Source organism: Nyctibius grandis, chromosome 23 (assembly GCF_013368605.1).
Source record: "Nyctibius grandis isolate bNycGra1 chromosome 23, bNycGra1.pri, whole genome shotgun sequence".
Lineage (NCBI taxonomy): Eukaryota > Metazoa > Chordata > Aves > Nyctibiiformes > Nyctibiidae > Nyctibius > Nyctibius grandis.
This window is the reverse complement of record NC_090680.1, coordinates 401,263-425,343: the sequence shown is the minus strand read 5'-3', so window position 1 is coordinate 425,343 and position 24,081 is coordinate 401,263. Positions and strand designations below refer to the sequence as shown.

General features: G+C 42.5%; 3 protein-coding genes across 3 annotated transcripts in view; 2 read left to right on the top strand and 1 right to left on the bottom strand.

Annotated features, from left to right (window-relative positions):
- The window catches only part of LOC137672902 (sperm-associated antigen 17-like), a 61,633-nt gene extending 39,748 nt beyond the window's left edge, over positions 1-21,885 (bottom strand). The window contains exons 1-16 of the mRNA XM_068417322.1: positions 21,627-21,885; positions 19,934-20,024; positions 19,086-19,167; positions 18,603-18,724; positions 17,573-17,710; positions 17,377-17,490; positions 15,803-15,953; positions 15,093-15,323; positions 12,615-12,703; positions 11,836-11,952; positions 10,113-10,267; positions 7,634-7,818; positions 5,906-6,000; positions 4,302-4,541; positions 2,992-3,103; positions 2,342-2,470 (exon numbers count right to left, since the gene is read on the bottom strand). Coding sequence (XP_068273423.1) covers positions 2,342-2,470; positions 2,992-3,103; positions 4,302-4,541; positions 5,906-6,000; positions 7,634-7,818; positions 10,113-10,267; positions 11,836-11,952; positions 12,615-12,703; positions 15,093-15,323; positions 15,803-15,953; positions 17,377-17,490; positions 17,573-17,710; positions 18,603-18,724; positions 19,086-19,167; positions 19,934-19,939 — 1,966 coding nt within the window. The 5' untranslated portion in view covers positions 19,940-20,024; positions 21,627-21,885. The remainder of the gene's footprint in view (positions 1-2,341; positions 2,471-2,991; positions 3,104-4,301; positions 4,542-5,905; positions 6,001-7,633; positions 7,819-10,112; positions 10,268-11,835; positions 11,953-12,614; positions 12,704-15,092; positions 15,324-15,802; positions 15,954-17,376; positions 17,491-17,572; positions 17,711-18,602; positions 18,725-19,085; positions 19,168-19,933; positions 20,025-21,626) is intronic.
- On the top strand, positions 20,531-21,827 carry LOC137672892 (maestro heat-like repeat-containing protein family member 1). Its single transcript, XM_068417313.1, has 3 exons — positions 20,531-20,698; positions 20,972-21,127; positions 21,714-21,827. Exons 1-3 carry the CDS (start codon positions 20,531-20,533, stop codon positions 21,825-21,827), a joined length of 438 nt encoding a protein of 145 aa, XP_068273414.1.
- Positions 21,886-22,039: 154 nt separating the features above from the next.
- Positions 22,040-23,749, top strand: YIF1B (Yip1 interacting factor homolog B, membrane trafficking protein). Its single transcript, XM_068417423.1, has 8 exons — positions 22,040-22,111; positions 22,185-22,432; positions 22,511-22,615; positions 22,696-22,774; positions 22,865-22,922; positions 23,039-23,194; positions 23,276-23,369; positions 23,457-23,749. The coding sequence occupies exons 1-8, from the start codon at positions 22,084-22,086 to the stop codon at positions 23,610-23,612; spliced, it is 924 nt and encodes a 307-aa protein (XP_068273524.1). The 5' UTR covers positions 22,040-22,083; the 3' UTR covers positions 23,613-23,749.
- The last annotated feature ends 332 nt before the right edge of the window (positions 23,750-24,081 follow it).

Genomic DNA, 24,081 nt, shown 5'->3' with positions numbered 1-24,081 from the left:
CATTCTAGAAGGTATTCCTGTTTACACAGGAGGAAAGCCTCTCACTCATGCCAAGTGAACACAACTTGCCTCAGATGCCAGCACACTGGTGATTGAAAGTACCATTTGGCAGACCTCAGAATGATACAGGTCTACTTTCAGAAGGGCAGACAAGAAACATCTCATCTGTGGAAGGGATTTTCTATTCAGCAAATTTTCTATTCAGAGAACCTACAATTACGTCACTGGTGGCAGCTGAAGCCAAGGAGAGGAGCAAGAGCAGGATGCTTTCTAACACTGATGAAGATTAGAAGAGCTAACACAACTACCAAAAGTTATTTTTTTCCAATACTTCTCAGTTCAGTGAGAGCAGTTCTATAGTGCTTTTGGCAAACATATACACAAACTGTTACAGACTGGCTTCCTTCTTCGAAACACTCTCACCTAGGTTCAGAAAGGATTGGAATTCAATGCTTTCTGAGCGTTAGCAACATGTCAACCAGCAGTAGAAGTTGCTGAACTCCACAAAGATCTTTTTATACAGCAAAGGTCTTGAGGAGGCACTAATGCTGTGGTCATTTGACCCACAAAAGGAGGTCCAGTTCAAAGGGGGAAATCTTCCCTTTCAAGGGCAGACATTTATTCCAGTCACAATGGATGTGATTCAGTTTGCATCATCTTAGGCTTTCCCAGGCCACATTAAGATGTGAAGGAGTCCTCCACTAAAGAAGAAAATTATTTTCTTAAGGAATCTATGATTCTACAATTCTACAATCTACAATTCTACAATTCCGGCCCATCTGCAAGAAGAGTGGGAAGGAGGATCCGGGGAACTACAGGCCTGTCACTCTGACTTCGGTGTTGGGGAAGGTTATGGAGCAGATCATCTTGAGTGACATACAGGCGATCAGGCCCAGTCAGCATGGGTTTATTAAAGGCAAGTCCTGCTTGACTAACCTCATCTCCTTCTACAAGAAGGTGATGCGCTTACTGGATGAGAGAAAGGCTGTAGATGTTGTCTACATAGACTTTAGTAAAGCCTTTGACACCGTTTCCAGCATTTTCCTGGAGAAACTGGCTGCTCATGGCTTGGATGGGCATACAGTTTGCTGGGTGAAAAACTGGCTGGACGGCCAGGCCCAAAGAGTTGTGGTGAATGGAGTTAAATCCAGTTGGAGGCCGGTCACAAGTGGTGTTCCCCTGGGCTCAGCTCTCTTTAATATCTTTATCAATGATCTGGACGAGGGGATCGAGTGAACCCTCAGGAAGTTCGCAGATGACACCAAGTTGGCCAGAAGTGTTGATCTGCTTGAGGGTAGGAATCCTCTGCACAGGGGTCTGGACAGGCTGGATTGATGGGCCGAGGCCAACTGTATGGGGTTCAACAAGGCCAAGTGTTGGGTCCTGTCCTTGGGTCACAACAACCCCACGCACCGCTACAGGCTGGGGGAAGAGTGGCTGGAAAGCTGCCTGGCGGAAAAGGACCTGGGGGTGTTGATCGATGGCCAGCTGAATATGAGCCAGCAGTGTGCCCAGGTGGCCAACAAGGCCAACAGCATCCTGGCTTGTATCAGAAATAGTGTGGCCAGCAGGAGTAGGGCAGGGATCATCCCCCTGTACTCGGCACTGGTGAGGCCGCACCTCGAATCCTGTGTTCAGTTTTGGGCCCCTCACTACAAGAAAGACATTGAGGTGCTGGAGCGAGTCCAAAGAAGGGCAACGAGGCTGGTGAAGGGTCTACAGCACAAGTCTGATGAGGAGCGGCTGAAGGAACTGGGGTTGTTTAGTCTGGAGAAGAGAAGGCTGAGGGGAGACCTTATTGCTCTCTACAACTACCTGAAAGGAGGTTGTAGTGAGGCGGGTGTTGGTCTCTTCTCCCAAATAACAAATGATAGGATGAGAGGAAACAGCCTCAAGTTGTGTCAGGGGAGGTTTAGATTGGATATCAGGAAAAATTTCTTCACTGAAAGGGTTATCAAGCAGTGGAACAGGCTGCTCAGGGAGGTGGTGGAGTCACCATCTCTGGAGGGGTTTAAGAAAAGACTGGACATGGCACTTAGTACCATGGTCTAGTTGACATGGTGGTGTCAGGGCCATGGTTGGACTCCATGATCCCAGAGGGCTCTTCCAACCTCATTGATTCTGTGATTCTGTGACTCTGTACTGTGCTTCAGCATCTTGATAAGATCTCTCTACATGGTGCTTAAGTCAGTCAATTGGATTTTTACTTCTGTTTACAGAACACTTATCCACCCTCTGTCATTAGTAGGAATTTATTTTCTGTTCTTTGGTAAGGTTTGCATCCAATTACTAAATATGTCAAACTATTAATTCTTTATATCAGCGATGTCAATCCACTAACCTGATCTAATGCTCTGTTCTTCATTAATTTCTTGCACTTCATTTTCTGTTAAGTTTTTCTTGGGGTCTATGATATGAATGAAGAAATTGTGGTTGTCTTTTATCACTTTCATCTTTACCAAAGTTACACCTGCAAAGCAATGGAACACTATTATTCCTTCCACCAGGCTTCAGAACTGCCTCGCACCCAAAAACCCCCTGCACCTGCAACTATAAAGCACACAAAAAGAAAACTGCTCAGAAGTGGACTGAATTGCTTAGTAGACGACCGAGAAGACAAAATTAAGGTTAGCTGAGTTGAGACTAAATATTCAAAAACTTCCTGACAATCAGGTGTGAGAGGCTGCAGAATAACCCTGTTGCTTATATATATTGCATTTGACCGGACAAATTATTGGAACATACATTCTTGAAATATCATGCATTGGTTGCCATTGAGCAGATAAATATGAACTGATTTTTCTCCATTTCTAATTTTCTGGTACTTTATTTATCTATCAATTGTTAACATACTACAGGAAAATGTAAACATTAGTAGTGGTAGAGGCTAAATTTCTACTACTGAGACATGAAAAAGCATTTATAGATTAAGAAACTATGCCACCAGTTAGTAACGGAGTCAAAGCAAAGCATAAAGAATTAAGGAATCACCTTTTACAAACTCTATCTTCTCTACTTGAATCTGTCCTCCATCAGATGGGAAAAGATATTGATTGGTTCCTGATACTTGAATGAGATCCTCCCCTGGACTGTAGTCAGGAAACTGAAAAAACAAGTTTTAGATTATGCATAAATGAGAAAGAAGCCATGAAAGAGGTAAATGAAGGACAGATCATCATTATCCCACTGTTCTGGTCAACATTTTTTGCTTAGATATTTAAGTGATGTAATAACAACTTTAGCAAATACATAGCATGCTATTCTCATAACCAAATCATTTCTCAGTTACTAACTGAAATAACTTGTTGCACAGGAGAGCAGAATCTGGTCCTTCAGTGGTATGGAGCCATCATGGAAAGTGAAGAGTAGCAAGTAGACTAGTGACTTAATATATAAAGGGAGGGAAAGAAAAATTCTGGCCAAGTACAAAGAGACAAAGTACAATGCCATGGGATCAGATAAAGGGCAGATAGAGATTCAGCTTTCCACCCTCTAGATTTTGGAATTCAGACACTGTAAATCTCATTCTTAGATTGCTGTGCTTTCCAAAGAGCCACAAATTGGGAAAAATTAGGTGAGTGTACTCAAGTAAGTTCAGACAGAAATGTTATATATCTCAGAGTTAGAAGTCTGTACTCAAGTTAGACTAAAATATATTGACCTACATAAGTTTGGATGCAACGCTTAGACTCTGCAAAAACAAAGCAGTGCAAACTGCCTAAAAACTGTTTGGACAAAACTAGTGAAGAGTTCCACCTGTGAGAAATACCCCTCTGTTAGTGTAACAGGCAGAATAGCTTGTATTAGGGCACTCCAAGAACGTGAATTTTGAAACAGAAAATGGAAGAAACAATGAACTACTTTTACTTGATTTCCAATGTGGACAGCCCAAACTTCAACTAGGCCTAGCAGTCTCTGAATATGGGAGTTGAACAGGTCTTTATGTTCCTCTTGCCTACCCTCTCCCATGAAAATTACATTTTTAGGCAAAATTCATCCCATAAATATATTTTTCATGGGCATAAAAACGTGATCAACTTACATTTGTATTCATGGCATATACACTAAAAACCATCCAAGTTAATTAGTCTTGCATATGATATTCTTAAACATCAGAAACTGCTTTCCAAAACTTTTAGGAAAGGATCTGCTGCTAAAATGATGGAGTTAAACAAGACCTAGTTAGGCTTAATTTGCCCTGAACTCCAATTTCACAATGGAAAATAGCTTTGCTGTAATCTGGACTCTATATATAAATAGTTACCACTTTCCTAACGTGGTGCAATAACACCACTCCTTACCTCACAAACTTCCTCAGGCTGTGGTTCTGGGATGCTGGGATCCTCCTCAAGTTCAGAGGCTTTTGCTGGCTCATCTTTAAACTTCTCTTTGGAAGATTTATTATTGGAACCTTTACTTTCTTCATGTATTGCTGTCTTCTGACCTTTCTTTTTACCTCCCAAATCTTCTTTTTTTCCTTTTTTTTCTTCCTTAGGTTGTTCTTTTTCCTCTACTAATCGGTCCTGCTCCTCCTTCCAAGCCTACATGCAATGTTAGGAATGCAAAAGACTATGTTTTTCTTTGTATTACAAGATATTGCATATGTGCATGCTGAAAAGACTACAAGTAAACAAACTCAAAGGAACCAATGTTCTAAGTTACTCTAAGATATGTTTTCCAAACGTGTCTACAGTTTTACAATATTATGCGCTAATTTGCATAAAATTACTGACTCATTCAATCCACAGATCAGCCTTTCCTGACCACAGGAGATGATCAGATGATTATTACACATTCAGCAACAAAAGAATTATTTTGTTGTGCACCTTTCCACAATGTTCATCACCAAATCAGAATGCATCACTGGTATTCGTTTATTCCCAAAATGCAACTGTGAGATAAAATGATTTTATTCTTTTACAGAAAGAGGAATGATGTATCAACACTAGGATTACCAACTTGTATCAGGAAGACATCCAAGATTTTCCAAAGTATTTAGAGCTTTGTAGCGTTTTATATACTAAGCATACCAAAGCACAAGCATTTCTTGGAAGTAATTGTAAGCACTCACAGCTACAAGTTAGGCATTAGCCTAACTTGAGCCGTGACAGCTCAATTTGAGTACCCAGGAATTGGTTAACACCATTTCATATCTACATTCCAATATCAGTATTTTAAGTGCAGAGAATTCCATGCTATAAGAAAGATGAGAACACCATTTCATATCTACATTCCAGCATCAGTACTTAAAGCGCAGAGCATTCCACCCTATAAGAAAGATGAGGCATACTATGCCTGTGAGGAGTCAAAAAAAGCAGGGGAGTAACATCAATTAAGCTAGATTTGTGCGGATTAATGGATAGTGCCAATGCTAAGACTTAAAAAACATGTGCTGAACTCCTACCTCATCCAGAAACTTGTTGTGTGAACCTAGGCAAGTCAATTCACCTGTAGTGCATCTATAAATGGGATTCTCTGTCATAAGGGAAGTCTAAGGTACCATATTTACATTCCTCAATTTCAAAGAGCTGTAGATAGTGAAAGTAGGAGTTGGGTACATATAAGATTCTGATTCATGGAAGCACTTGTTTTCATAACTTCATAACCAGAAAACTTCAATGAGAAGTAGGATATTATCCATAACTCTCATTTCCTAGTACTGCAATTATGAGTCGTTTTGGAATGTTTAGTCTAACTCCAAACAGTCTTCCCTTAAGAAAATAGCACAACATAATTGAATCAATAAGGAATAAATTAAAGAAAACAAGAAATAAAGTACACAAAAAATAGCCAAGAGCAGAAAAACTAAGAGGACTGAGTCAAGCCTATGTAAGATGAAGGCTTACCTTCCCAAGAAAGCAATGTTATTTAGTCCATTTCAGAAACATACATATTTTTGCCTCACCTTTAGAGAGCCTTCTCTGATAAAAGGCGTTTTTTCATTGTTGGATTGAGATTCTGGAATGGTCTTGGTTACATTCTCAGGTTCCGATGTGCTGCCTTTGAGAAATGAAAGGGGAATAAATGAGGTTATAAATATATGAAAACTGAATAATTTTTAAAAATGGAAAAGTAAAAGAAGTGCAAGTAAATAAAAAATATATATTTGAAAATAGTAAAAATATAAAAGTAGAATAAACAATGTTAAATATTTTTAGAGATAAAATAGAAAGTCTGTTCAGGTTAGAAGAAACTTATCTGACAACTAGTATTACTTGATAGTCATAACTGGGGACCAAAAATGCTAAACAATATATCAACACATACTGACTCTCTTGCTTCTTGCTGTTGAAGGCTTTGCTCCTGGAATAAGGGGGGGAGGTTTATGCAGATAAGCAATACTGAATAAACAATAAGCAGTATTTGTTATTTTTTGCTACTATCACTGTTCCAGAATTCAGACTTGGTGCTTTAGCCAGCTCAAACACCAGAACAAGCTCAATACCAAAGCCATAGATATTGCAACCTTTCAAGACAAAGAAGTGAATAAATGCTGTCTGAACCTTCAGCCTTCACTGAAGAAACACTTACCATGTCCCCTGCTCACTTTATAGCATCTGTGACTAATGAAAAGGGTATCTCTCTACATGCGTGGTTTTATATCATGCTTGGATACCCAATACTTACCTGCTAGAAAAGATAAATTAAAGTACACTATCATAAATTTCTAGTTAAATTACTTTGCACTAAAAAGTAGAAACTGCAGTGTGGGTTACAGCAGTGCCAGTGAAAGTGAAATCACCTAAAGATGCAGTTGCCCATCTGTGTGTCCCAGCTAGAGGTGATTATCTTCTTTCAGCAAGTGAACTTCTCTATGAATCACATCTGTCATGAAGCACCAGATGGGCAAGATTCAATCTGGCTCCTGTGACAACTAGATAGGTACAAATTATGATTCAGAAGTCACAACTGTCCTTTTGGTTTCCAAATTATAATCAGATGCATTAACTGGGTTGAGGAATAACATTCCTATTTTTGCAAATGCTAATTGCTAGTGCTAGGAGGTTTCAAAGTGCATTCTCAAAGAAGGTGAACAAAGCAAAGGCTAAATATCAACAAATCATTTAAATACACAAATAGACAATTTGGACAAAAGTTTTATTTTGTCAAAAGGGGTTTTCCAATTTTGCTGTCTGCTCAACAGTTATTGTATGAACTGCTTACAATTCTCACTACCCAAAGTGCTGCTTATAATTAAAGTTTGCTCTGCAGTCTAGTCAATTCCAGTTTCCAGTTTTAGCTTCTAGCCCACAGCTTCTGACTTCCAGCTTTTATCCTGCCCTTTCAAAAAGGAATTTTCCCGTACCGTATTGCCAACTTTAACTACTGCTCATCTCTTCTTATGTTCAGTCATCTAAACAGATTCATATTTGTATGTAATACTTAAAGTAGTTCAATTAAATAAACACAGCTATTGTAAACATAAATTGCCATTAAAGGTCTCAGTTTTCAGAACAGAGGATGATGCAGAATATTTAAATATGTGTATTTAATTCATTTCAAAACATATTTATGTCTATACAGAAGACAAAACAGAGTTATCCTATGAAAAAATATATGCAATTCTGCTCTGAACAACTCAACACTCAACATGAAAAATGAATTTTCTAGGATAAAACAAAAAGATACCCACCTCTGGCTTTCTTAGGGAAGCCAGGTTTTTTGACAGCACATGCAGACAATTCAGAAGGTCCTTCTGCCATGGCTTTTTCCTGTTTAAGAGACTCTATTTCCTTAGTCATCTTCTCTTCCTGGTATTTGACTTCTTCCTCTTTCACCCCGTCTTGAATTGAGTCGTCCGCCAGCTCCAGATGGTTCCTGAAAAGCACAACATTCCTCTATTGAGCATAATACAGTTTTCACTAATACGATGTCAGGTCAAACAAGATGACTTGGCTGCTCAGTTTCTCACACAAATATTATTCTATAACCTGTGAGAGAAGGCTTCCACGTGACGGGGTTTCTCTCAGTTTTTACAGGAGCTGGTATTTTTGCCTGTCTGGTATTTGCTTAATATATCTTACATTTGGGATTTTGGTTATCCTTTCTGCAAAAAGATACTAGAAACTTGTCTTCCAAAGAACGCCTGTTCCCAAAGAAAATCCAGAAAGTCAGAAAACAGAGAGACATTCAGTTTAAGAAAGATTCAGACTCATTCTCCTCCTCACTGTTTTATCACCAGGATAACTTATTTTCTTAGTTGCTCTTGATTGATATTGTCTTTTAGAATACAACTCATTTGTTTGTTCAGCAACTGAGGTGTTATTCTACGTAATTTCCAGTTCTTCTTCCCTGGCGTGACAAGAAATGTGTTTGGAAATTGTCATCCAAAACCAGATTCGAGAATCAGTGCACTGTAGCCTGGCATAAATTAGGAATATTCACAATTAACAATTAAATTGAAATGAGCACTGAATGATAAACTGATCCTGAGTTTGCAGCTGGTATCTGTAGCAGCATTTTCTCATCTTCCAAAGGTGTCTGAAGTGACTGCTAAAATAGTTCATTGTGGACAACAAGGCAGGATGAAGCCTGGGAGTCTTACATGCAGTTGCCACCCAACCCCTTGTTTGGAGTGTTACCAGAATCCTTTAAAGTAAAATTCTTCACGTGTGCAAAACTAAAAGGGGCTTTTAAAGAATGAATGAGATTCAGTTGGTGTGTCTTTATAATGTTTTGCATTTACAAGTACAAGATGATTCAATTTATTCAAAAGCTCTGTATGCATTACAGTTTTTGGTTGTGAACACATAGGCAGCACAACCAATTCTTGACCCCATGACAGTTTTAAAGTTCTTATTGCAACATTACATTGTACGTCCAAGAGAATTAATAAGTAGGCTGTTGGCACAGACTAGAGATGTATACAGTTCACATACAGCTACGAGATACACAAGTCTCTCCCAGCTTCTGCAATGTAGGTGGAGCCTGCTTCAGTAAACTTGATGGAGAAACTGTTGATAATACATTCAGTAGGGACAAGGGCACTCTGCTTCTAGCTAAAGAAAAGTGTACAAGCTATAAAAAACAAAGGTGTTGAAAACAAAAGGCAAAACCAGTGCCCCAAAGAAGAGTAAGAATAGCTGGCAAAGCAAACAGCTCTGGGCTCCAAGAGACTTTCGTGTAACAGGCTTTGAGACCACTGACCCTCTACCTGGATCTAACTGAATGCAAGACCCAGGTTTACTTGAAAACATTATCTTTCACTATCTTTCGGGGAAGATTTCAGCTGTTCTATACATGCAAAAAAAAATTGCTTGACCAGACATTTAGTAGATTTGTGTGACAACCACAAAACAGCCAGCATTTTCACCAAGGAACTTTGTGTTGCTGCTGGTAAATCTCTTCTAGCTCTGGTCCCAGTCACTGCGAATCACAACTCCTTTTCATGGCAAATAATTTAAGTCTACGTGCCTGGAAAGCTGAGATGGATTCACACAGAGTTCCTTGACTGAGAGCAAAGATACAAAATACAATACAAACTATGTCTTCAGGAAGGCACACTTTGCCTATTTAGCATTCAAATGTATCGGTACCAACAAAAGTTTCTGTTAAAAGATTCCCATATTCTGATAAATGAGGCACTGCACTTAGAAAGGAATGCCTGCAGACAAAGTGGTGAGGAGGGGGGTGTCAATTGGATAATTTGCTTGAAATTCTATTTGAGAAATCAGTTCTAATTAATCCACAGAGCACCAGAGTGACATGGTTAAAGACAGGTCAGCTGTCTCTTCATGGCATTGTAACTTCTTCACACATCAGTACATGGACACATACTCTATTTTCAGTCAATTATTTGGAATTTGGATCCACATCATCATTTATATCGGTTTCAGTGCAAAAATGTATTCCCAAAAGGACAGGTTCACTGACAAAAGCTCTAATAGTGGACACATCAACCACCTGCATGCCTTTAACTGGTGAGCAGATAGTGACAAGGAATTAAGAAGAATGTGGTATTGTGTGAAAAAATTATTCTAATATTAAAGAAGGGCTTCTAGCTTTTATCAAAAAATTTTCCCAGTTTCAAAGCTTTGCCCCAAGCATAGCCATGCAGGCTTTAACTGAAAATGACTGTGAATGAGACATGAAAGATAAAATCAATTAATTACCTGAATCCAACATTAGAGGGCAATGCAGTATCCCAGGTCTCTTGGCACAAACGATACTGATTCATAGGATTGTGAAGAACAATTAGCAAAGAGTTATCCTGAGTACGATAAAAGGAATCAATACATTTATATTCTTGGGATGCAGTATGAAGAACCTGAAAAGGAAAGAAATAAAGGTACATCCTCCCTGCAGACAGTAGCATACGTGCAGATGCTACACAGCACAGCTTTTAGCAAAAGGTTCTTCAGAACTTCACTCTCCTACAAGAGGTACACAAAGCGTTTGGATTCCAGCAAATGGAAGTGTTCAGGCAGGTGGAAATTGAAACTCCCTCACTACACATATTCAGAAGAGGCAGTGACCATGCTCCACATCCTGAGACTGACCATGAATGAAAAAGTTCAGCTAAATAACAAACACATAAAATTACCTATTAAATACTTAAACAAATTTAAATAATAAAGTATTTAAATAAATAAATAGTAAACAAAAGCAGAACTATCATATACCAGGTAAAAAGAAAACAAGTTTATTTTTTTTTAGCTCAGTTAAGTTTACTTGGTATACAGTTTGCTATACTATGGCCTGCACATCTCTGAGATTTACTGTGTTCTATATTATTCCACTCTGTTCTGTATGCCCCATCATTTTCAATATTTACACTGTCCACAGCCTGAAACTTATTTTAGTTATAGCTAGAAGAAATCCTTCTTTTTAACTATTAGTTTTACAGAACTATGCAACTGAAGTAAAACCTAAATAATTCCATATCAAAAAACATTCTCTTTAAACATGAAAACCTTTGTAGCAGCTGTTGTAAAAATTATGTTCAGATGTGATATGTAGTATAAGTAAATAAATAAATATTCTTACAAGGTTATATTTTCTGTTGCAATAAAATGTTGTTTTCTGTTGCAGTTCTTTTCCATCAGTATCTTTTGACTAGATTCACTAATTATTGACAGTTCAGTTAGTATTAGCTATTTATGATCCATAAGAAGGAATTCCCCATCTACTGAAATGTATGACCAGACTTTTAAGTTGTGATACTAAAATGGTAAAATGGGGCTGAAAACGTCCAAGCAGCCCTTCCTTCACCCATGTATGGCATGTGTCAGGATCAAATAAGAATGGCAGCATACGAAGCTCAAGGCAGCACAGGAACTAATAATTCATTCCTCCCAAAAGAATGCCTACCAACTTAAGCCACCTACACTTAACTTTCACATTTGTCATTCTGTCTTTCTGTAAGATGAGTTTTAGTCTTTAGTTTGCAAGATTTCTATAAATGAAGCTTGCAAACCCTGAAAGGGTGAAGTACTATTACAAGACAATTTTCTATTTGCCCATAAAACATATACTGCACAGGTACGTGCAAAGTATGTTTTCACATACACTGCACCAAAGAGTCCCATAACGGCCAGGGAGGACCACCCCTAAGGGCAAGATCATTTTGTCTCCATCACATGTTTTTTAGCTAAATGACTCACTACCAAAAAGGACAGCTGCAGTTTGGCCAGACCAGGAAATAAAGACCCATTACAAACTAAATTTCACATGAGAAACGGAAAAGCAGCTAAAGAACAAGGTTTTCAGTAAAAATGTAAAACGGATAAAACCGAATCAATTATCTAGCAAGAAATACCTTGTACTTTGCTACTAATTCTTTGTACAGCATTCTGAAGGGTGACTGTATGTATAAGATTGTCAGTTCACAGATACCTGAAGAAGAACATGGGGTGGAAAATGCTCAGCGAAACTCCAGTCTGTCAAACAACGCTTCTGTGTCTTTTTTATTTCTTCCAAGTTTGGTCCTAGGCCATAATTTTCCAGACTCACCTTAAAATACACCAAATCAAAATAATGAATATCAATATTTCAGTGTCAGTTGTATTAAATTAACTGTAATCTTGTTGACTTAATAGACAGCATCCCACGTTGCATCACAGTTAATTGCACAATGCTGCACAAGTGTAGATCCGTATGGCACTATTTAATAAAAAACACAATTACACCCAAAGGTTTTTGGTCTTGGCTTTTTTATGACAAACATAATCTAACTATTTTTATTATTAGGTTATACGTTTTTGAGTTCTGTAAGCAATTATGAATATTTAAACATGTCCTATGAAGTAATTTTAAAATTGCTGTATTTATCCAGGGCTGTATGGCAGGCAGGCATTTCTGAAGATGCCAAACTACACAGTCTATTAGTGTGACACAGTTTGGCAATTCCTCCCAGTCTCTCATGCCAGCATTTGACCCCTGGTATTCAGTGAAACCAGCACAGAATTGTCATTAGTAGCTTCACCAAGACCCATCACCTTAGAACTCTAAGGAAGTGATTCCATAGTGCTTATGGCACTATTCGCCAAACACCACAAAATTAAGATTTACACAGAGCATTGCAAAGGAACCCTCACTAACATATCCTGGCACTGAACAGTATTTTCTGTTGTCTCACGCTATATAGCACAGCTTATTCCATTCCTCACACTTGCCATATCAGGAATAAAAAGATCCAATTCTTTGTTCAAAACAGGATCAGCCAGATCACCTCTTCCATCTTTGCCATTCGTTTCTGTATGTCCTGGAAATTGAAAGCAGAACTTTAAGAAGCGTTCCAGAAATTTCAGCCCTGAACACTGAGGTTGGAGTGATGCAACTTCCTTAGCCTCCCTGATGAGATTGCCATGAAGTTGAAGGCTCCTTTTATGACACTAGTCCAATAAATACACGATCAGCTCTGCCACACTTCTTTCCTAAAAGAGCACTTTAAAATCCAGGGTCAACAAGCAGCAGACAGTTCATTTTAAAAAAAAAGGAACTCTTTATAAGACCCACTTAAATCATCCTCTTTATCTGTCCTGTGCTGGCCTTGCGTGGTCAAAAAGATTAACAATACTTTAAGAAGTGTCCTCAAGACTCATACATGAAGAATCATTTTTTCTGCTTACTATACAAGAGAATCAATAACAAGCATTCCTTTCCACAGATGACATAAAAAAGAAGGCAAAATCAATTATTTTGATATTTTCACATATTTTTGAAAAATGCAGAATTTTAAACTTGAAATTAATTGGATTATAGAGTTCTACAAGCTACTGACAGAATATTACTTCTTCTGAGGATCTGACCAGTCATTCCTGATAAACTATCATTGTTACAATGGGTACCTGATATGACTAGGATCACATGGAGACTAACTTCTGTGTTCTCGTATTTTTTTAAATAATTTCCTTTAATAGAATTATTTATGCCTGGAGTTAGGGCAGAGGTCACTAATATTTGGTCAAAATTCCCACGTACAAGAAAAATACTCTTCCTGGGAGAAAATACTCTGGAGAGTATTTGTTCATAAGTGGCTCATAATCAGCTCAGCTTCCAGAGATATGTCTTTAGGCTCTGGTTCTCTAGGAAATTAGACCTATTTACTCAATACCTTTAGAAGATTTAGGAAATCTGAAAGCAAAAGTTTTCTCTTCCTGGTATTTGCTTTAGTGTTGCCAAAGCGATGCAATGTTGCAGGCTGTTTGTAACTGCAATGTGACTAGCTTTGCATTGTCACTTTAGCATTGCGACTAGCATAAAAGTAAAATAAACTAACACCCCAAAAAAGGTTCCCAAAATTTGGAAAAGAGGCAGAAAAGCAGTATTCGATTTTGTCTGCTCCAGCCTTCTAAGGAAAGGATCCCATCTAAGCTGGTTGCCTCAGCATCTGTATTAGAAAAGCACAGGCAACATCCTGAGGTATAGCAGCTTCAACTGACCTAATTTCTATTTTTTTCACATCCCAGAAAAACAATCTCTTGTTTTTAATGTTGCTTCTTGGCCAACGTTGCTCCAGGCCAACAACTGTTCACTATGTTAGAACCTGCAGAAGGAGAAGATGTAGAACTTGCAGAAAACTCACTCTGCGTTGTCTACAAGAGATCTCCATCTCTGACCCTTCTATCTAAAATGTTCCCATTCTAATATGAATGAGATGATAGTTATAATCGCTCAAATGTCACATAGTAACTTGCTTAAGATATACTAATTGCACAGACTGCAAATGAAGTAAGAAAAAAATTTACAGGAAAAAGTATGCATGCATGTGTAATTACAATTATAGCACACCTTTTTTTAATTTTTAACACCTCCTGGAGTTCTCACATGTAAGTTATATATCCTTTCCACTTCTTAATATTCACTAGTAATCATCTAATTAACCCTATACACCACTTTTGATTTCATTCTGTGGTCGCTACTAACTTTTTAAAGACTCAGCTGCCATCATAACTCACAAGAGCCTGTATGCAGAAAGGTATTTAAGCACATCTTCAGTATTTTATGTCTCTAAAATATATTTGATGTCATAAGCAATAAAACAGTTTTCTAGTACATACTTTTCCACAGATATCATTTTAAAGAGTTGCTTAAATAAACTATTAATGCTGTCATACAAAATTCTGAGCTTTTGTCTTTATCTAGTAATCACAGAATCATTGAATCATTTTGGTTGGACAGGACCTTTAAGATCATCCAGTCCAACCATTAACCCAGCACTACCAAGTCCACCACTAACCCATGTCCCTCAGCACCACATCTACATGTCTTTTAAATCCCTCCAGGGATGGGGACTCCACCACTGCCCTGGGCAGCCTGTGCCAGCGCTTGACAACCCTTTCTGTGAAGAAATTTTTCCTAATATCCAATCTAAACCTCCCCTGGCACAACCTGGCACATTTCCTCTTCTCCTATCGCTTGTTACTTGGGAGAAGAGACCAACACCTACCTTCCTACAACCTCCTCTCAGGTAGTTGTAGAGAGCAATAAGGTCTCCCCTGAGCCTCCTACACAGATACTCAATGTACAGACTACACAATACTTGAAATTCAGTGATTTGTACAAGTAAGAAAAATCACAGCCCTGAAACAGCAAATGATATACAAATAGCGGATTTAAATTCTTCAGGAGTAATGTAAACAGATTTTTACCAGAGCCTCTTGGAGATTTCCCACTAAGCTTCTTTTCCATAAGGAAGAGTTGTCTCAGCTGTCTTGCAAACATGGCTGGATTATCCCAAGGGATATAAGACACTTCAGAATCACCCCCAACCATAGATGCAGAGCTCTCCAGGAGACCAGAGTCACTCAGCCCAGTCAGCCTCAGGCTTTCAAAAGTAAACACTCTGAAGGCTCTTTCTACTTCAGCCGAACTCAGAAGTTCTATAAAAGAATTACAATCATTAACTGAAAATGTCCTTATGGCTCAGAAGATAAATAGCAAACTATGTAAGTGTATCGTTCTTGGCAACTCTGCAAAAGTCAACAACAATTTCCTTAATGGTATTGGATCAATTTTGTGAGCTACATTTTACACTGCATTCGAAGTTGAATGCTTCCAAATTGCACAGTGATATGCCTAACTATTAATCCATCTTAAATGAAGTGTTTCCTACATCTGAATACCTCTTGGCTCATTAACTTTATATAAATGATGAAATATATAACGATGAAACTGAGGTCTGAAGTTAGCCCTAACTTGTATAGTAGGCTAAGGTATAAGCAAGAATGTGAAAATGGGAAATGCTGCAAAGGTTCTAGGCAGCTGAAAAAACTTGTCCCAAACTTCCTTCTATTTAATAGGATCATCAACCAGAAGAAAAAAATGAAAGTTATATCAACGAAAAAGAAAGTAATTTTACCACTGGTACAATAATGCATGAGCTCGTGAACTCTGGCCAAGCGTTTAGTGTTGTTTTCAGCTGAAGGAAGGGTGAAATGCATAAGTTCTGTAAGAGGCAGTTTATCCATCATTTCACGTTCAATCTTTTCTGGATTTATGTTCTCCTGGACCTGGAACAAAAACCAAAGTACCAGAGTGAAAGTAAACTTTCACACCAGTGGATTTTTAAAAATTATGTTTGAATAAAGAAGTCTTTGTATAGCAAAAGACACAAGGATGTGCTTAAGTCAGCTGGACATAAATTTGAGCATGTGCTCACAGTGTGTTGGTGAATCATGGTGTCAGATGTTTTAGGCAGGAAAAGTGAGATACATAAGACAATAACTGATGGCATAATAACAGCCACTTGTTAGAAGATATTGGCCTGTGCTAGCTAGACTAAAAAATTCTGGAATACAGAATATTCAGACAGGCAGCAGGCACCTTCCACATATCTTTCAGCTGATTTGTGCTACTTCTCATAGTAATGAAGTCTGTAAACTGATTGATCAGTCTGTGACAGCTGAAGTCCTGTGTATTTAAGCATCTATCTTTTGAGACTTATTGGTATCCTTCAGCTTCGCTATTTTCAGTATTGCACACTTAACAGTACCTTTTTCTTGGACTGTATGTCCCAAATCTTTTTCCTCTATCCACTCCCCAAACATTGTGCTATATCCTCAACTTCCTCTGCAGCAAGTACATCACATACATCAAGCGTCTGCCTGCTAAGAGTATCTCTCTCAGTGATTACTCAGTCCTGCATTCTGCTTGAGTACCTCCAATGTGCCAAGCTTGATTTGTTTCTGAATGTTGTTTTAATCAACAGTTGTCACAGCAAATTTCTAATTCATGAAGCCAGGCAGACACACACCTTAGCTCTGAAATCTAGAACTTGATTATCACTTGTATTGCCTTCAGAGTATTTTCAAAGTTTAATGGTAAAACTACACCCTGGCTTTGGAAAAATTTGAGGAAATCACAGTGATGAAAGTCTGGGGACTGTAACTTTGAAATAATCCCAAACCTTGCTGCCTCTGACCCTTTCTGCCTTTGTTAGAATTCGGCAATGTCTTAGGTATACACTATGCTCCAATTATTGAGCCAACCTGAGCACGCTTGTTGTGTCCACTAACAAACTGTACCTTTTCTTATACTTCCCTACATCTTAGAATTTAATCCAGTCTACATGCTAAATCACTGTTACCAAGTTAGTAACTAATTTTGTGCACTTTCATCAGTGTTTGACTACAGTAAACCAACAGGTTTCTGTAATATCTCTCATCTATGCCAAAGGCTAAACATTCTTGTTAATACAAACAGATCCCTGAACTCAATCCAATGCTCTGTGTGCGATGTGTTCTCTGTTAGTAGCAGTAACTCATGGCTTCTTAAGCAGACTAAACACGTGTTAGTGAGTTTATCTCAGGTGGAAAAAGTCTAGGCTATGCTGTTCTGCTTTGTAAAAACACCACTCCATCCTTTCTAGTGCACTGAGAGTCTTCACTGCCTGTGGACTTTAGAGCTGTTTCTATATGGCAGGTAGCACTATACCTGCAGCAGGTGGAACCGCTGAGCCAGGGTATCGTGGTAGTTAAACAAGAGAGGGTACTTGGGGGTGACAGTCTCTTTTTCATTGTATTTAGGAGAAAAGTAGTTATACAGATCCTGTTAAAAAAGAAAGATGTGTTAAACCCCAAGAATCAGATTTATTTGTCATTTTAGGAAATGAACAAAAGACCACACAAACCTTTTTTTCACTCTTGGAAAGTGAAAGAGAAGGAAGGAGAGAGGCGATATGATCTGCAATTGCATGATGTAGCCCATCTTCCCGGGGCTCTGGCACCAACAGACTGGGTGATGTAAGGCCTTCTTCACTTGCAATAACCTGGCAAACATGATATATGGTAGCTTGCATTACAGTACAAGTGCTGCTTAACTTCCTGAAAACTACCAGGCAGATCCTGCTATAAGCTAAACAGACATCCACAAATTTTGTCAGGAAAGAAAACCATATTTTTTTTCTACAAATAGTAAAAAATCGATTTCCATGCTAGTTCCTGCCCAAAACAAAGATTATGAAAAACAGAATTAAATGTTTTCTCCTATTCTTCACTTTTGGAAGGGTGACAAGAAAAATATTTCCAACTTGAAATGTTAAGAATTGTTAATGAACCGAGATAATTAAAAACTGATTGTGTATAAGGTGTTGGACCTTATTTTGAGTATCTTTGCCTGAATCTATTTTCAGACTAAATTGCAAAAAGTAAAAAAAAAAAAAAAAAATAAGATTGCACTAAAATTTTATTTCTAAAAGAAGAAGGATTTCCAAATCATACTCTGGATCTTTGCTAACTCATAGATTGTGTCTGAACTCAACAGAAGTCAGATCTGTCTAGCACTAGCATTGATACACGCCGCTTCTACGTGAGGCTTGCCCCAAAAGTTCAGTATCAATAACGTTGCAGGACATGAAAACTTGTTATTGACTTAGCTAAGAAATTACACCTTTTTCCTCATTTGATTATATTGGATCTGTAGTCTTGAAAAAATAATTTTGGAATACCACTGTATATACAGGGTAAGTGCACAGTATGAAAGAAAACTAAACAAGTCACTTTTAGGTTGTGATTCCTTTGTATTGAACCTCCTTGGTCGGTGCCTCCATGGACAGCCTCTTATTTTAGGCTGAAACAGATTGATTTATGGATCTTTGATCAATTCATTATACCAGCTCTAAGCTGAATTAGCCACAGGAATTATAAAGAGAATATTCCCACCTGTTCCAACATGCAGTGCAGCATTAAGGGTACAGAAAAGTATTCCTCAGGAATCTGACTCAGTAAGTCATTGTAATACCTCGTGTCTACAGAAGCAGCCAAAAAAGAAGCTTCTTCCTCTGCTGTAATAAGAGATAAAACATTAAGATCAATTTCTTCAGAAATGCTAATTTGTATTACCAACCAATTCAACCTTAAGACAATTTTTCTTAAAAATGACTAACGAAGTCCATTATTGTAGAGCTCTTAAATCTGACTGTGACAAGGAACAGACAGAAAAAGTGATTTTCTACAGAACCTCATTATCACCACTGCAGTTTCCAAAGACTGTCACAATGTATTCACCAAGAAAGTATTCCCACAACATTAAATCACATCTTCAGCTTTCTGTGCAAATAATTCCAAGGATTTGTGCTGTCAGATGAATGAATGGTACGACAGACTGAACAGCTACAGACCAGCACTTCAGTCCTTTAGACATACCCTGTGACACAGTTACTGTTGGCAGCATTTCTTCTGCTTGCCCTGTTGTCTTCAAAAGTGTAATCTGTGATGCTGATTGTACCTAAAGGAACAAAAAGAAAGACAAAAAAACTCAGAAACAGTGGAACAAATCAGGATTGCACAAATAGGTTGGAGAAATTAATTTCATTCAGCTTGTGTTACCCTAGACTAGGTGCTAATCTTTTAAATGGCTGGTATGAGGGGAGGCAAATCCCACCTAACTCTGAGTGGAACAAGGCAGTAAGAATGTAGTTTTATGAATGCTTTTAATGAGCATTCAGAAGTACTGCTACAGATGGAGTAAGCCCATTTTTTCCCTGCTACTAGTACATGCCCTATATGCCACTTTCTTCTGCCCACTTAAGCTGTCTACCATGAACAAAATAGAGAAACTGATCTTGCATAGCATTAATAATCTTTTTTTTTGATAGTTCACAGATCTGCAGCAAGACATAGTAGCTCTGTGCAAGCATATTGATTTTTCAGACACAAGAAGGTGTCATCAGAAGCTATTTAAGGAATTTTTACGCCTGTTATACCTTATGCTTGTATCACCCTTCAAATTTTCCTTTTTCTGTTTCCCCAATGCTCAGCTTTTTTTTTTCCATTTTTGATGTTTTAAATGTCTAAGACAAAACCCCTAATTTCATTCACAGAAAATTACACATATGGACTCAGCACTGCCCAGCTGCTTCAGTTCTCATAAAGCCTAACTGATCTTAACAGTAACCATTCAAGGTCTGCTCTCTTGCAACTGGAATTTAGGTTATTTTTTTGGATGGGAAGAAACAGGAGAAGTAACTTAAAATAATTCTTTTATATCGTACCTGCATGTTTCTACTGGCAATCAACCTGCAGCATATTTGCAAGGTCACAGAATCACAGAATCAACCAGGCTGGAAGAGACCTTCTCTTGCCCTAGAAGGAAAATAAATAAATAAAACTACTAATCAATGTCATCTCATCCTCTTTTCTTTCTTTCTGCTGCCCTTTTAAAATAAAGAAAGCCACAAGAACTGAACTCTGAATTCCACAGTTGTGCAAGCAAGGGAATGTCGTCATACCAGCTCACTGCTTAAAGGGGGAGCGCTGTATCTGCAAAAGTCTGACCAGGAAAGAGTCAAGGTTCTTGAGAAGGTGAACTGTGGGTTTCACCAAAGCTTGGTGAAACACCCTAGGTTGAATTATGGCACGTTGCTTTATTTTGCTTTAGCGATGTGGCGCTGAGTGATATGGTTTATTGGTGGACTCGGTAGTGTTGCGTTGATGGACCTGATGATCTTAAAGGTCCTTCCAACGGAAACATTTCTATGATTTGATGAAATCTCTGGGGGCAGCGTGGGGCCTGGGGGCTGCCTGGGGAGCTTTCCAGGCACGGAGCGCGTCACAAAAATTAAACTCTGTCTTTCATACAGGTGGGAGAAATGCTGGTGGGCCTGCCACTCCTCACGGAGGTGCTCCGCGGCGGTGACGCCGATATCAAGATGAAGGTCCTGGGGCTCTTCCGAAACATCATGGGTGACCTGGAGAGGAAAGAGGCCAGCGCCATCGCTGTGCAGCTGGTGGAGGAGCTCCTGCCCCTCTTTGACAACGTAAGGCTGATGTGGGAGCCTGAGCCCCGCAGATGGGCACTGGGAGAGGACACGCTGCCCTTCAGCCCAGCCCTGCGAGCAGCACTCGGCGCAGGGTCTGCTCCCCAGGGCTCTCATGGGATGGCTTCTGGGCTTTGGTGCCCAGCACGGCTTCTCCCTGCTGCAGAACCTCAGCCCGGAGCATCTCCCCTCACGTCAGCCACGATGACGCCCCTGCTCATCATGGGCAGGGAGTTGCTGTTTCTCAAGTCCACCTTTCCCCCTTCCTACCAGGAGTCCAGCCAGCTGCGAGAGCTCTCCATGGGCCTCTTCAGAGACGTGGTGGCGTCAGTGGAGGGGAGTGACGAGGAGAAGATGAAGAAGAAAGTGCCAAGGGGCCTGCTCCCGCTCTTCTTTCACATGAGCGACCAGAGCAGCAGCGTGGCCAAGGTACAGATTTCAAAGCTGGCCAGTGACACGGGGAAGGGCGTCCTGACACCGCACGGGTGGCTTGGGCATCAGGGGCGAGGGCTGGTGGCAGCTGGCAGCCCTCCTCCAGCGCAGCCCAGAGGAGGGGTCCCTGCAGAACCAGTGCGAGCAGGGGCAGAGAAGCTGCCATGGACATTTCCAGCACGTGCCCTACCCTGGTCCAAGCAGGGCTCAGCAGCAGCCCGTGGCCACCGAGGCCTGACCGCACGCGTCCCTACAGGCTTCTGAGGTGTTGGAGGCCGGGGCTCTGAGCCTCAATCCCTGTCCTCCATCACAGAATGTTAGAGATTGGAAGGGACCTCGAAAGATCATCCAGCCCAACCCCCTGCCGGAGCAGGATTACCCGGACCATGTCACACAGGAACCGTCCAGGCGCGCCGAGATACACCTCTGGGAAGAGCTCTGGGGGGGGACACACACAGACATTGTCACCGCCCCCCCGTCCCCCCCCTGCACCCACCTCTGATCACCTCCTCGGGGGGCCCGGGGACGCCAGCAGGGAGGGGCTGGGTCCCTGGGTCACGGGGTCCCACCTGTTCCCCCTCAGGAGCGGCGCTGGGGCTGCGCTGGCAGGAGGTGGGCCATGACGCCGGGCCCTGGGGACGCTGTGGCCACCATGGCCAGCCCCGTGGCCATGACACCGGGCCCTGGGGGCCACTAGGCCCCGCCCAGGCCCACCCCGTTGCCATGGCGACACCGAGCCGCGCAGACGCCGCCATCTTGAGGCCGGCGCGGCGTTGCGGCTCCTCCCCCTTTATGACCTCACTTCCGGTCGCCCGCTGGGGTGGAGGGGCGGGGGGAGAGGGCAGCGCCGCGTGCCAACGACTTCCGGCAGAGTGGCCAATCAGCGCGGCGTCACAGCGGGTCACGTGACGCGGCGGGAGGCGGAAGCGGAAGTGGGGGCTGGCGGCGGCGGGATGGAGCTGGACGGGGCGAGGCGGCACCGTAAGGACGGCGGAGGGAGGGGGGGGCTCGGTCCCGGCCTTACCCCCGGCCTTACCGCGGCCTCTCCCCGCAGCCCCCAAGCGCCGCGTACCGGCGACGGCCCCGCGCATGGCGGACCCGCATCCTCTGTTCGATGATACGAGCGCGGCGGGAGGAGGCGGCGGGACCCACCCGGGTCGGGCTTACGGGTCCCCGCCGCCCTCCGCCGCCTCCTCCCCGTACCCACCGGCCGCTTCTTTCCTGGCCGAGCCCGTATCCAGCCTGGCCGTGGCCTACGGCACCAGCCTGGCCAGCCAGGGCCGTGACATCGTGGACCGGAACGTGAGTTACGGGGCGGGGGGGAGGCTGCGTGACCGGTTACCGCGACCCCGCGAGGTTATTTAACCCCCGCCCCCGTAGCTTGACCGGTTCATCCCGATTGGGCGGCTCAAGTATTATTTCGCTGTGGACACCGTTTACGTGGGCAAGAAACTGGGGCTGCTCGTTTTCCCCTTCGTGCATCAGGTGAGGGGACGGCCGGTACCGGGGCGGGGGGGATCGGGACCGGGGGGCGCCCTAACGGTATCCATCCCCCCCCCGCCCAGGACTGGCAGGTGAGGTACCAGCAGGACACCCCAGTCGCCCCCCGCTTCGATGTCAACGCCCCCGATCTCTATATCCCGGGTAGGTGTGTGTGTCCCACCCCCCAGCCATCCCGGTGACCTCCCCCGTGTCCCCTCCCCACGGTGACACATCTCCGTGTCCCCCCCCCAGTGATGGCCTTCATCACCTACATCCTTGTTGCCGGTTTGGCGCTGGGCACCCAAAACAGGTGAGGACGCCGTCCCCAGAGCCACCCCCCACCCTGAAAAGGGGGTGCAGAAAAGCTGTAACCCCCCCAGTCTGAGGTGCCCCCCCCCAACTCGAGGTGCTTCTCCCCCCCCCCAGGTTCTCCCCCGACAGCCTGGGCCTGCAGGCGAGCTCGGCGCTGGCCTGGCTCATCATGGAGGTCATGGCCATCCTCTTCAGCCTCTACCTTGTCACCATCCCCACCGACCTCACCACCATCGACCTCCTCGCCTTTGCCAGCTACAAATACGTGGGGTAAGAAATTTTGGGGGGGGGGCTACTGGGTTTTTGAGGGGGGGGCGGTTACACCCCAATACCCCCCTCCCTCGGTGGCAGGATGATCATCGGCCTCGTCTCCGGCCTCCTCTTCGGCCGCCCCGGTTACTACGTGGTGCTGAGCTGGTGCTGCCTCAGCATCTTCATCTTCATGGTAACGAGGAGGGGGGAGTGCAGGGGAAAGGGGGGGCTGTTGGTTTTGGGGGGGTTTCACCCCTTTTTTTGTTGCCCCCTCCCCAAGATCAGGACCCTGCGGCTGAAGCTGCTCTCGGAGGCGGCGGCCGAGGGGGTGCTGGTGCGAGGGGCCAAGAACCAGCTGCGCATGTACTTGACCGTGGCCATCGCCGCTGCCCAGCCCCTCTTCATGTACTGGCTCACCTACCACCTCCTCAGGTGAGGGGGGGGGGGCAGAACCCCAATTTACCCCCCCTGAACCCCACTTTACCCCCCCTAGAACCCCGTCCCCCCCTTTTGCCCCCCCCCCCAAGCCCCTCTTTGCGCTCGGCTGCTTCAATAAACGCTGCCCAGGGTGCGTGTGTGGTGTCTGTACGCTGTTATTGGGGGGGGGGGGTGTCACCCCACTTTTAGGGAGGCGCCACCCCACTTCTGAGGGGGTTTGGGTGGCGAGGGGGGGCTTTGGATAGTGGGGACCCCCCCCAATGTCATGGGTGTTGCTCTTAGGGGTGTGATGGCCCTTGGGATGTGGTGGCTGTACCCCAGTTTCGGGGGGGGTGTCGCAGCTTTTGTGGGGGTGCACCCCCCTTGGGGGGGGCCTTGGATATTGGGGAGCCCCCCCTCAGTCTCATGCCCCCCCCAATGTCACAGGTGTTTTGGGGTCCCCCCCTCCAGGGAGCGGCTGTGTCATT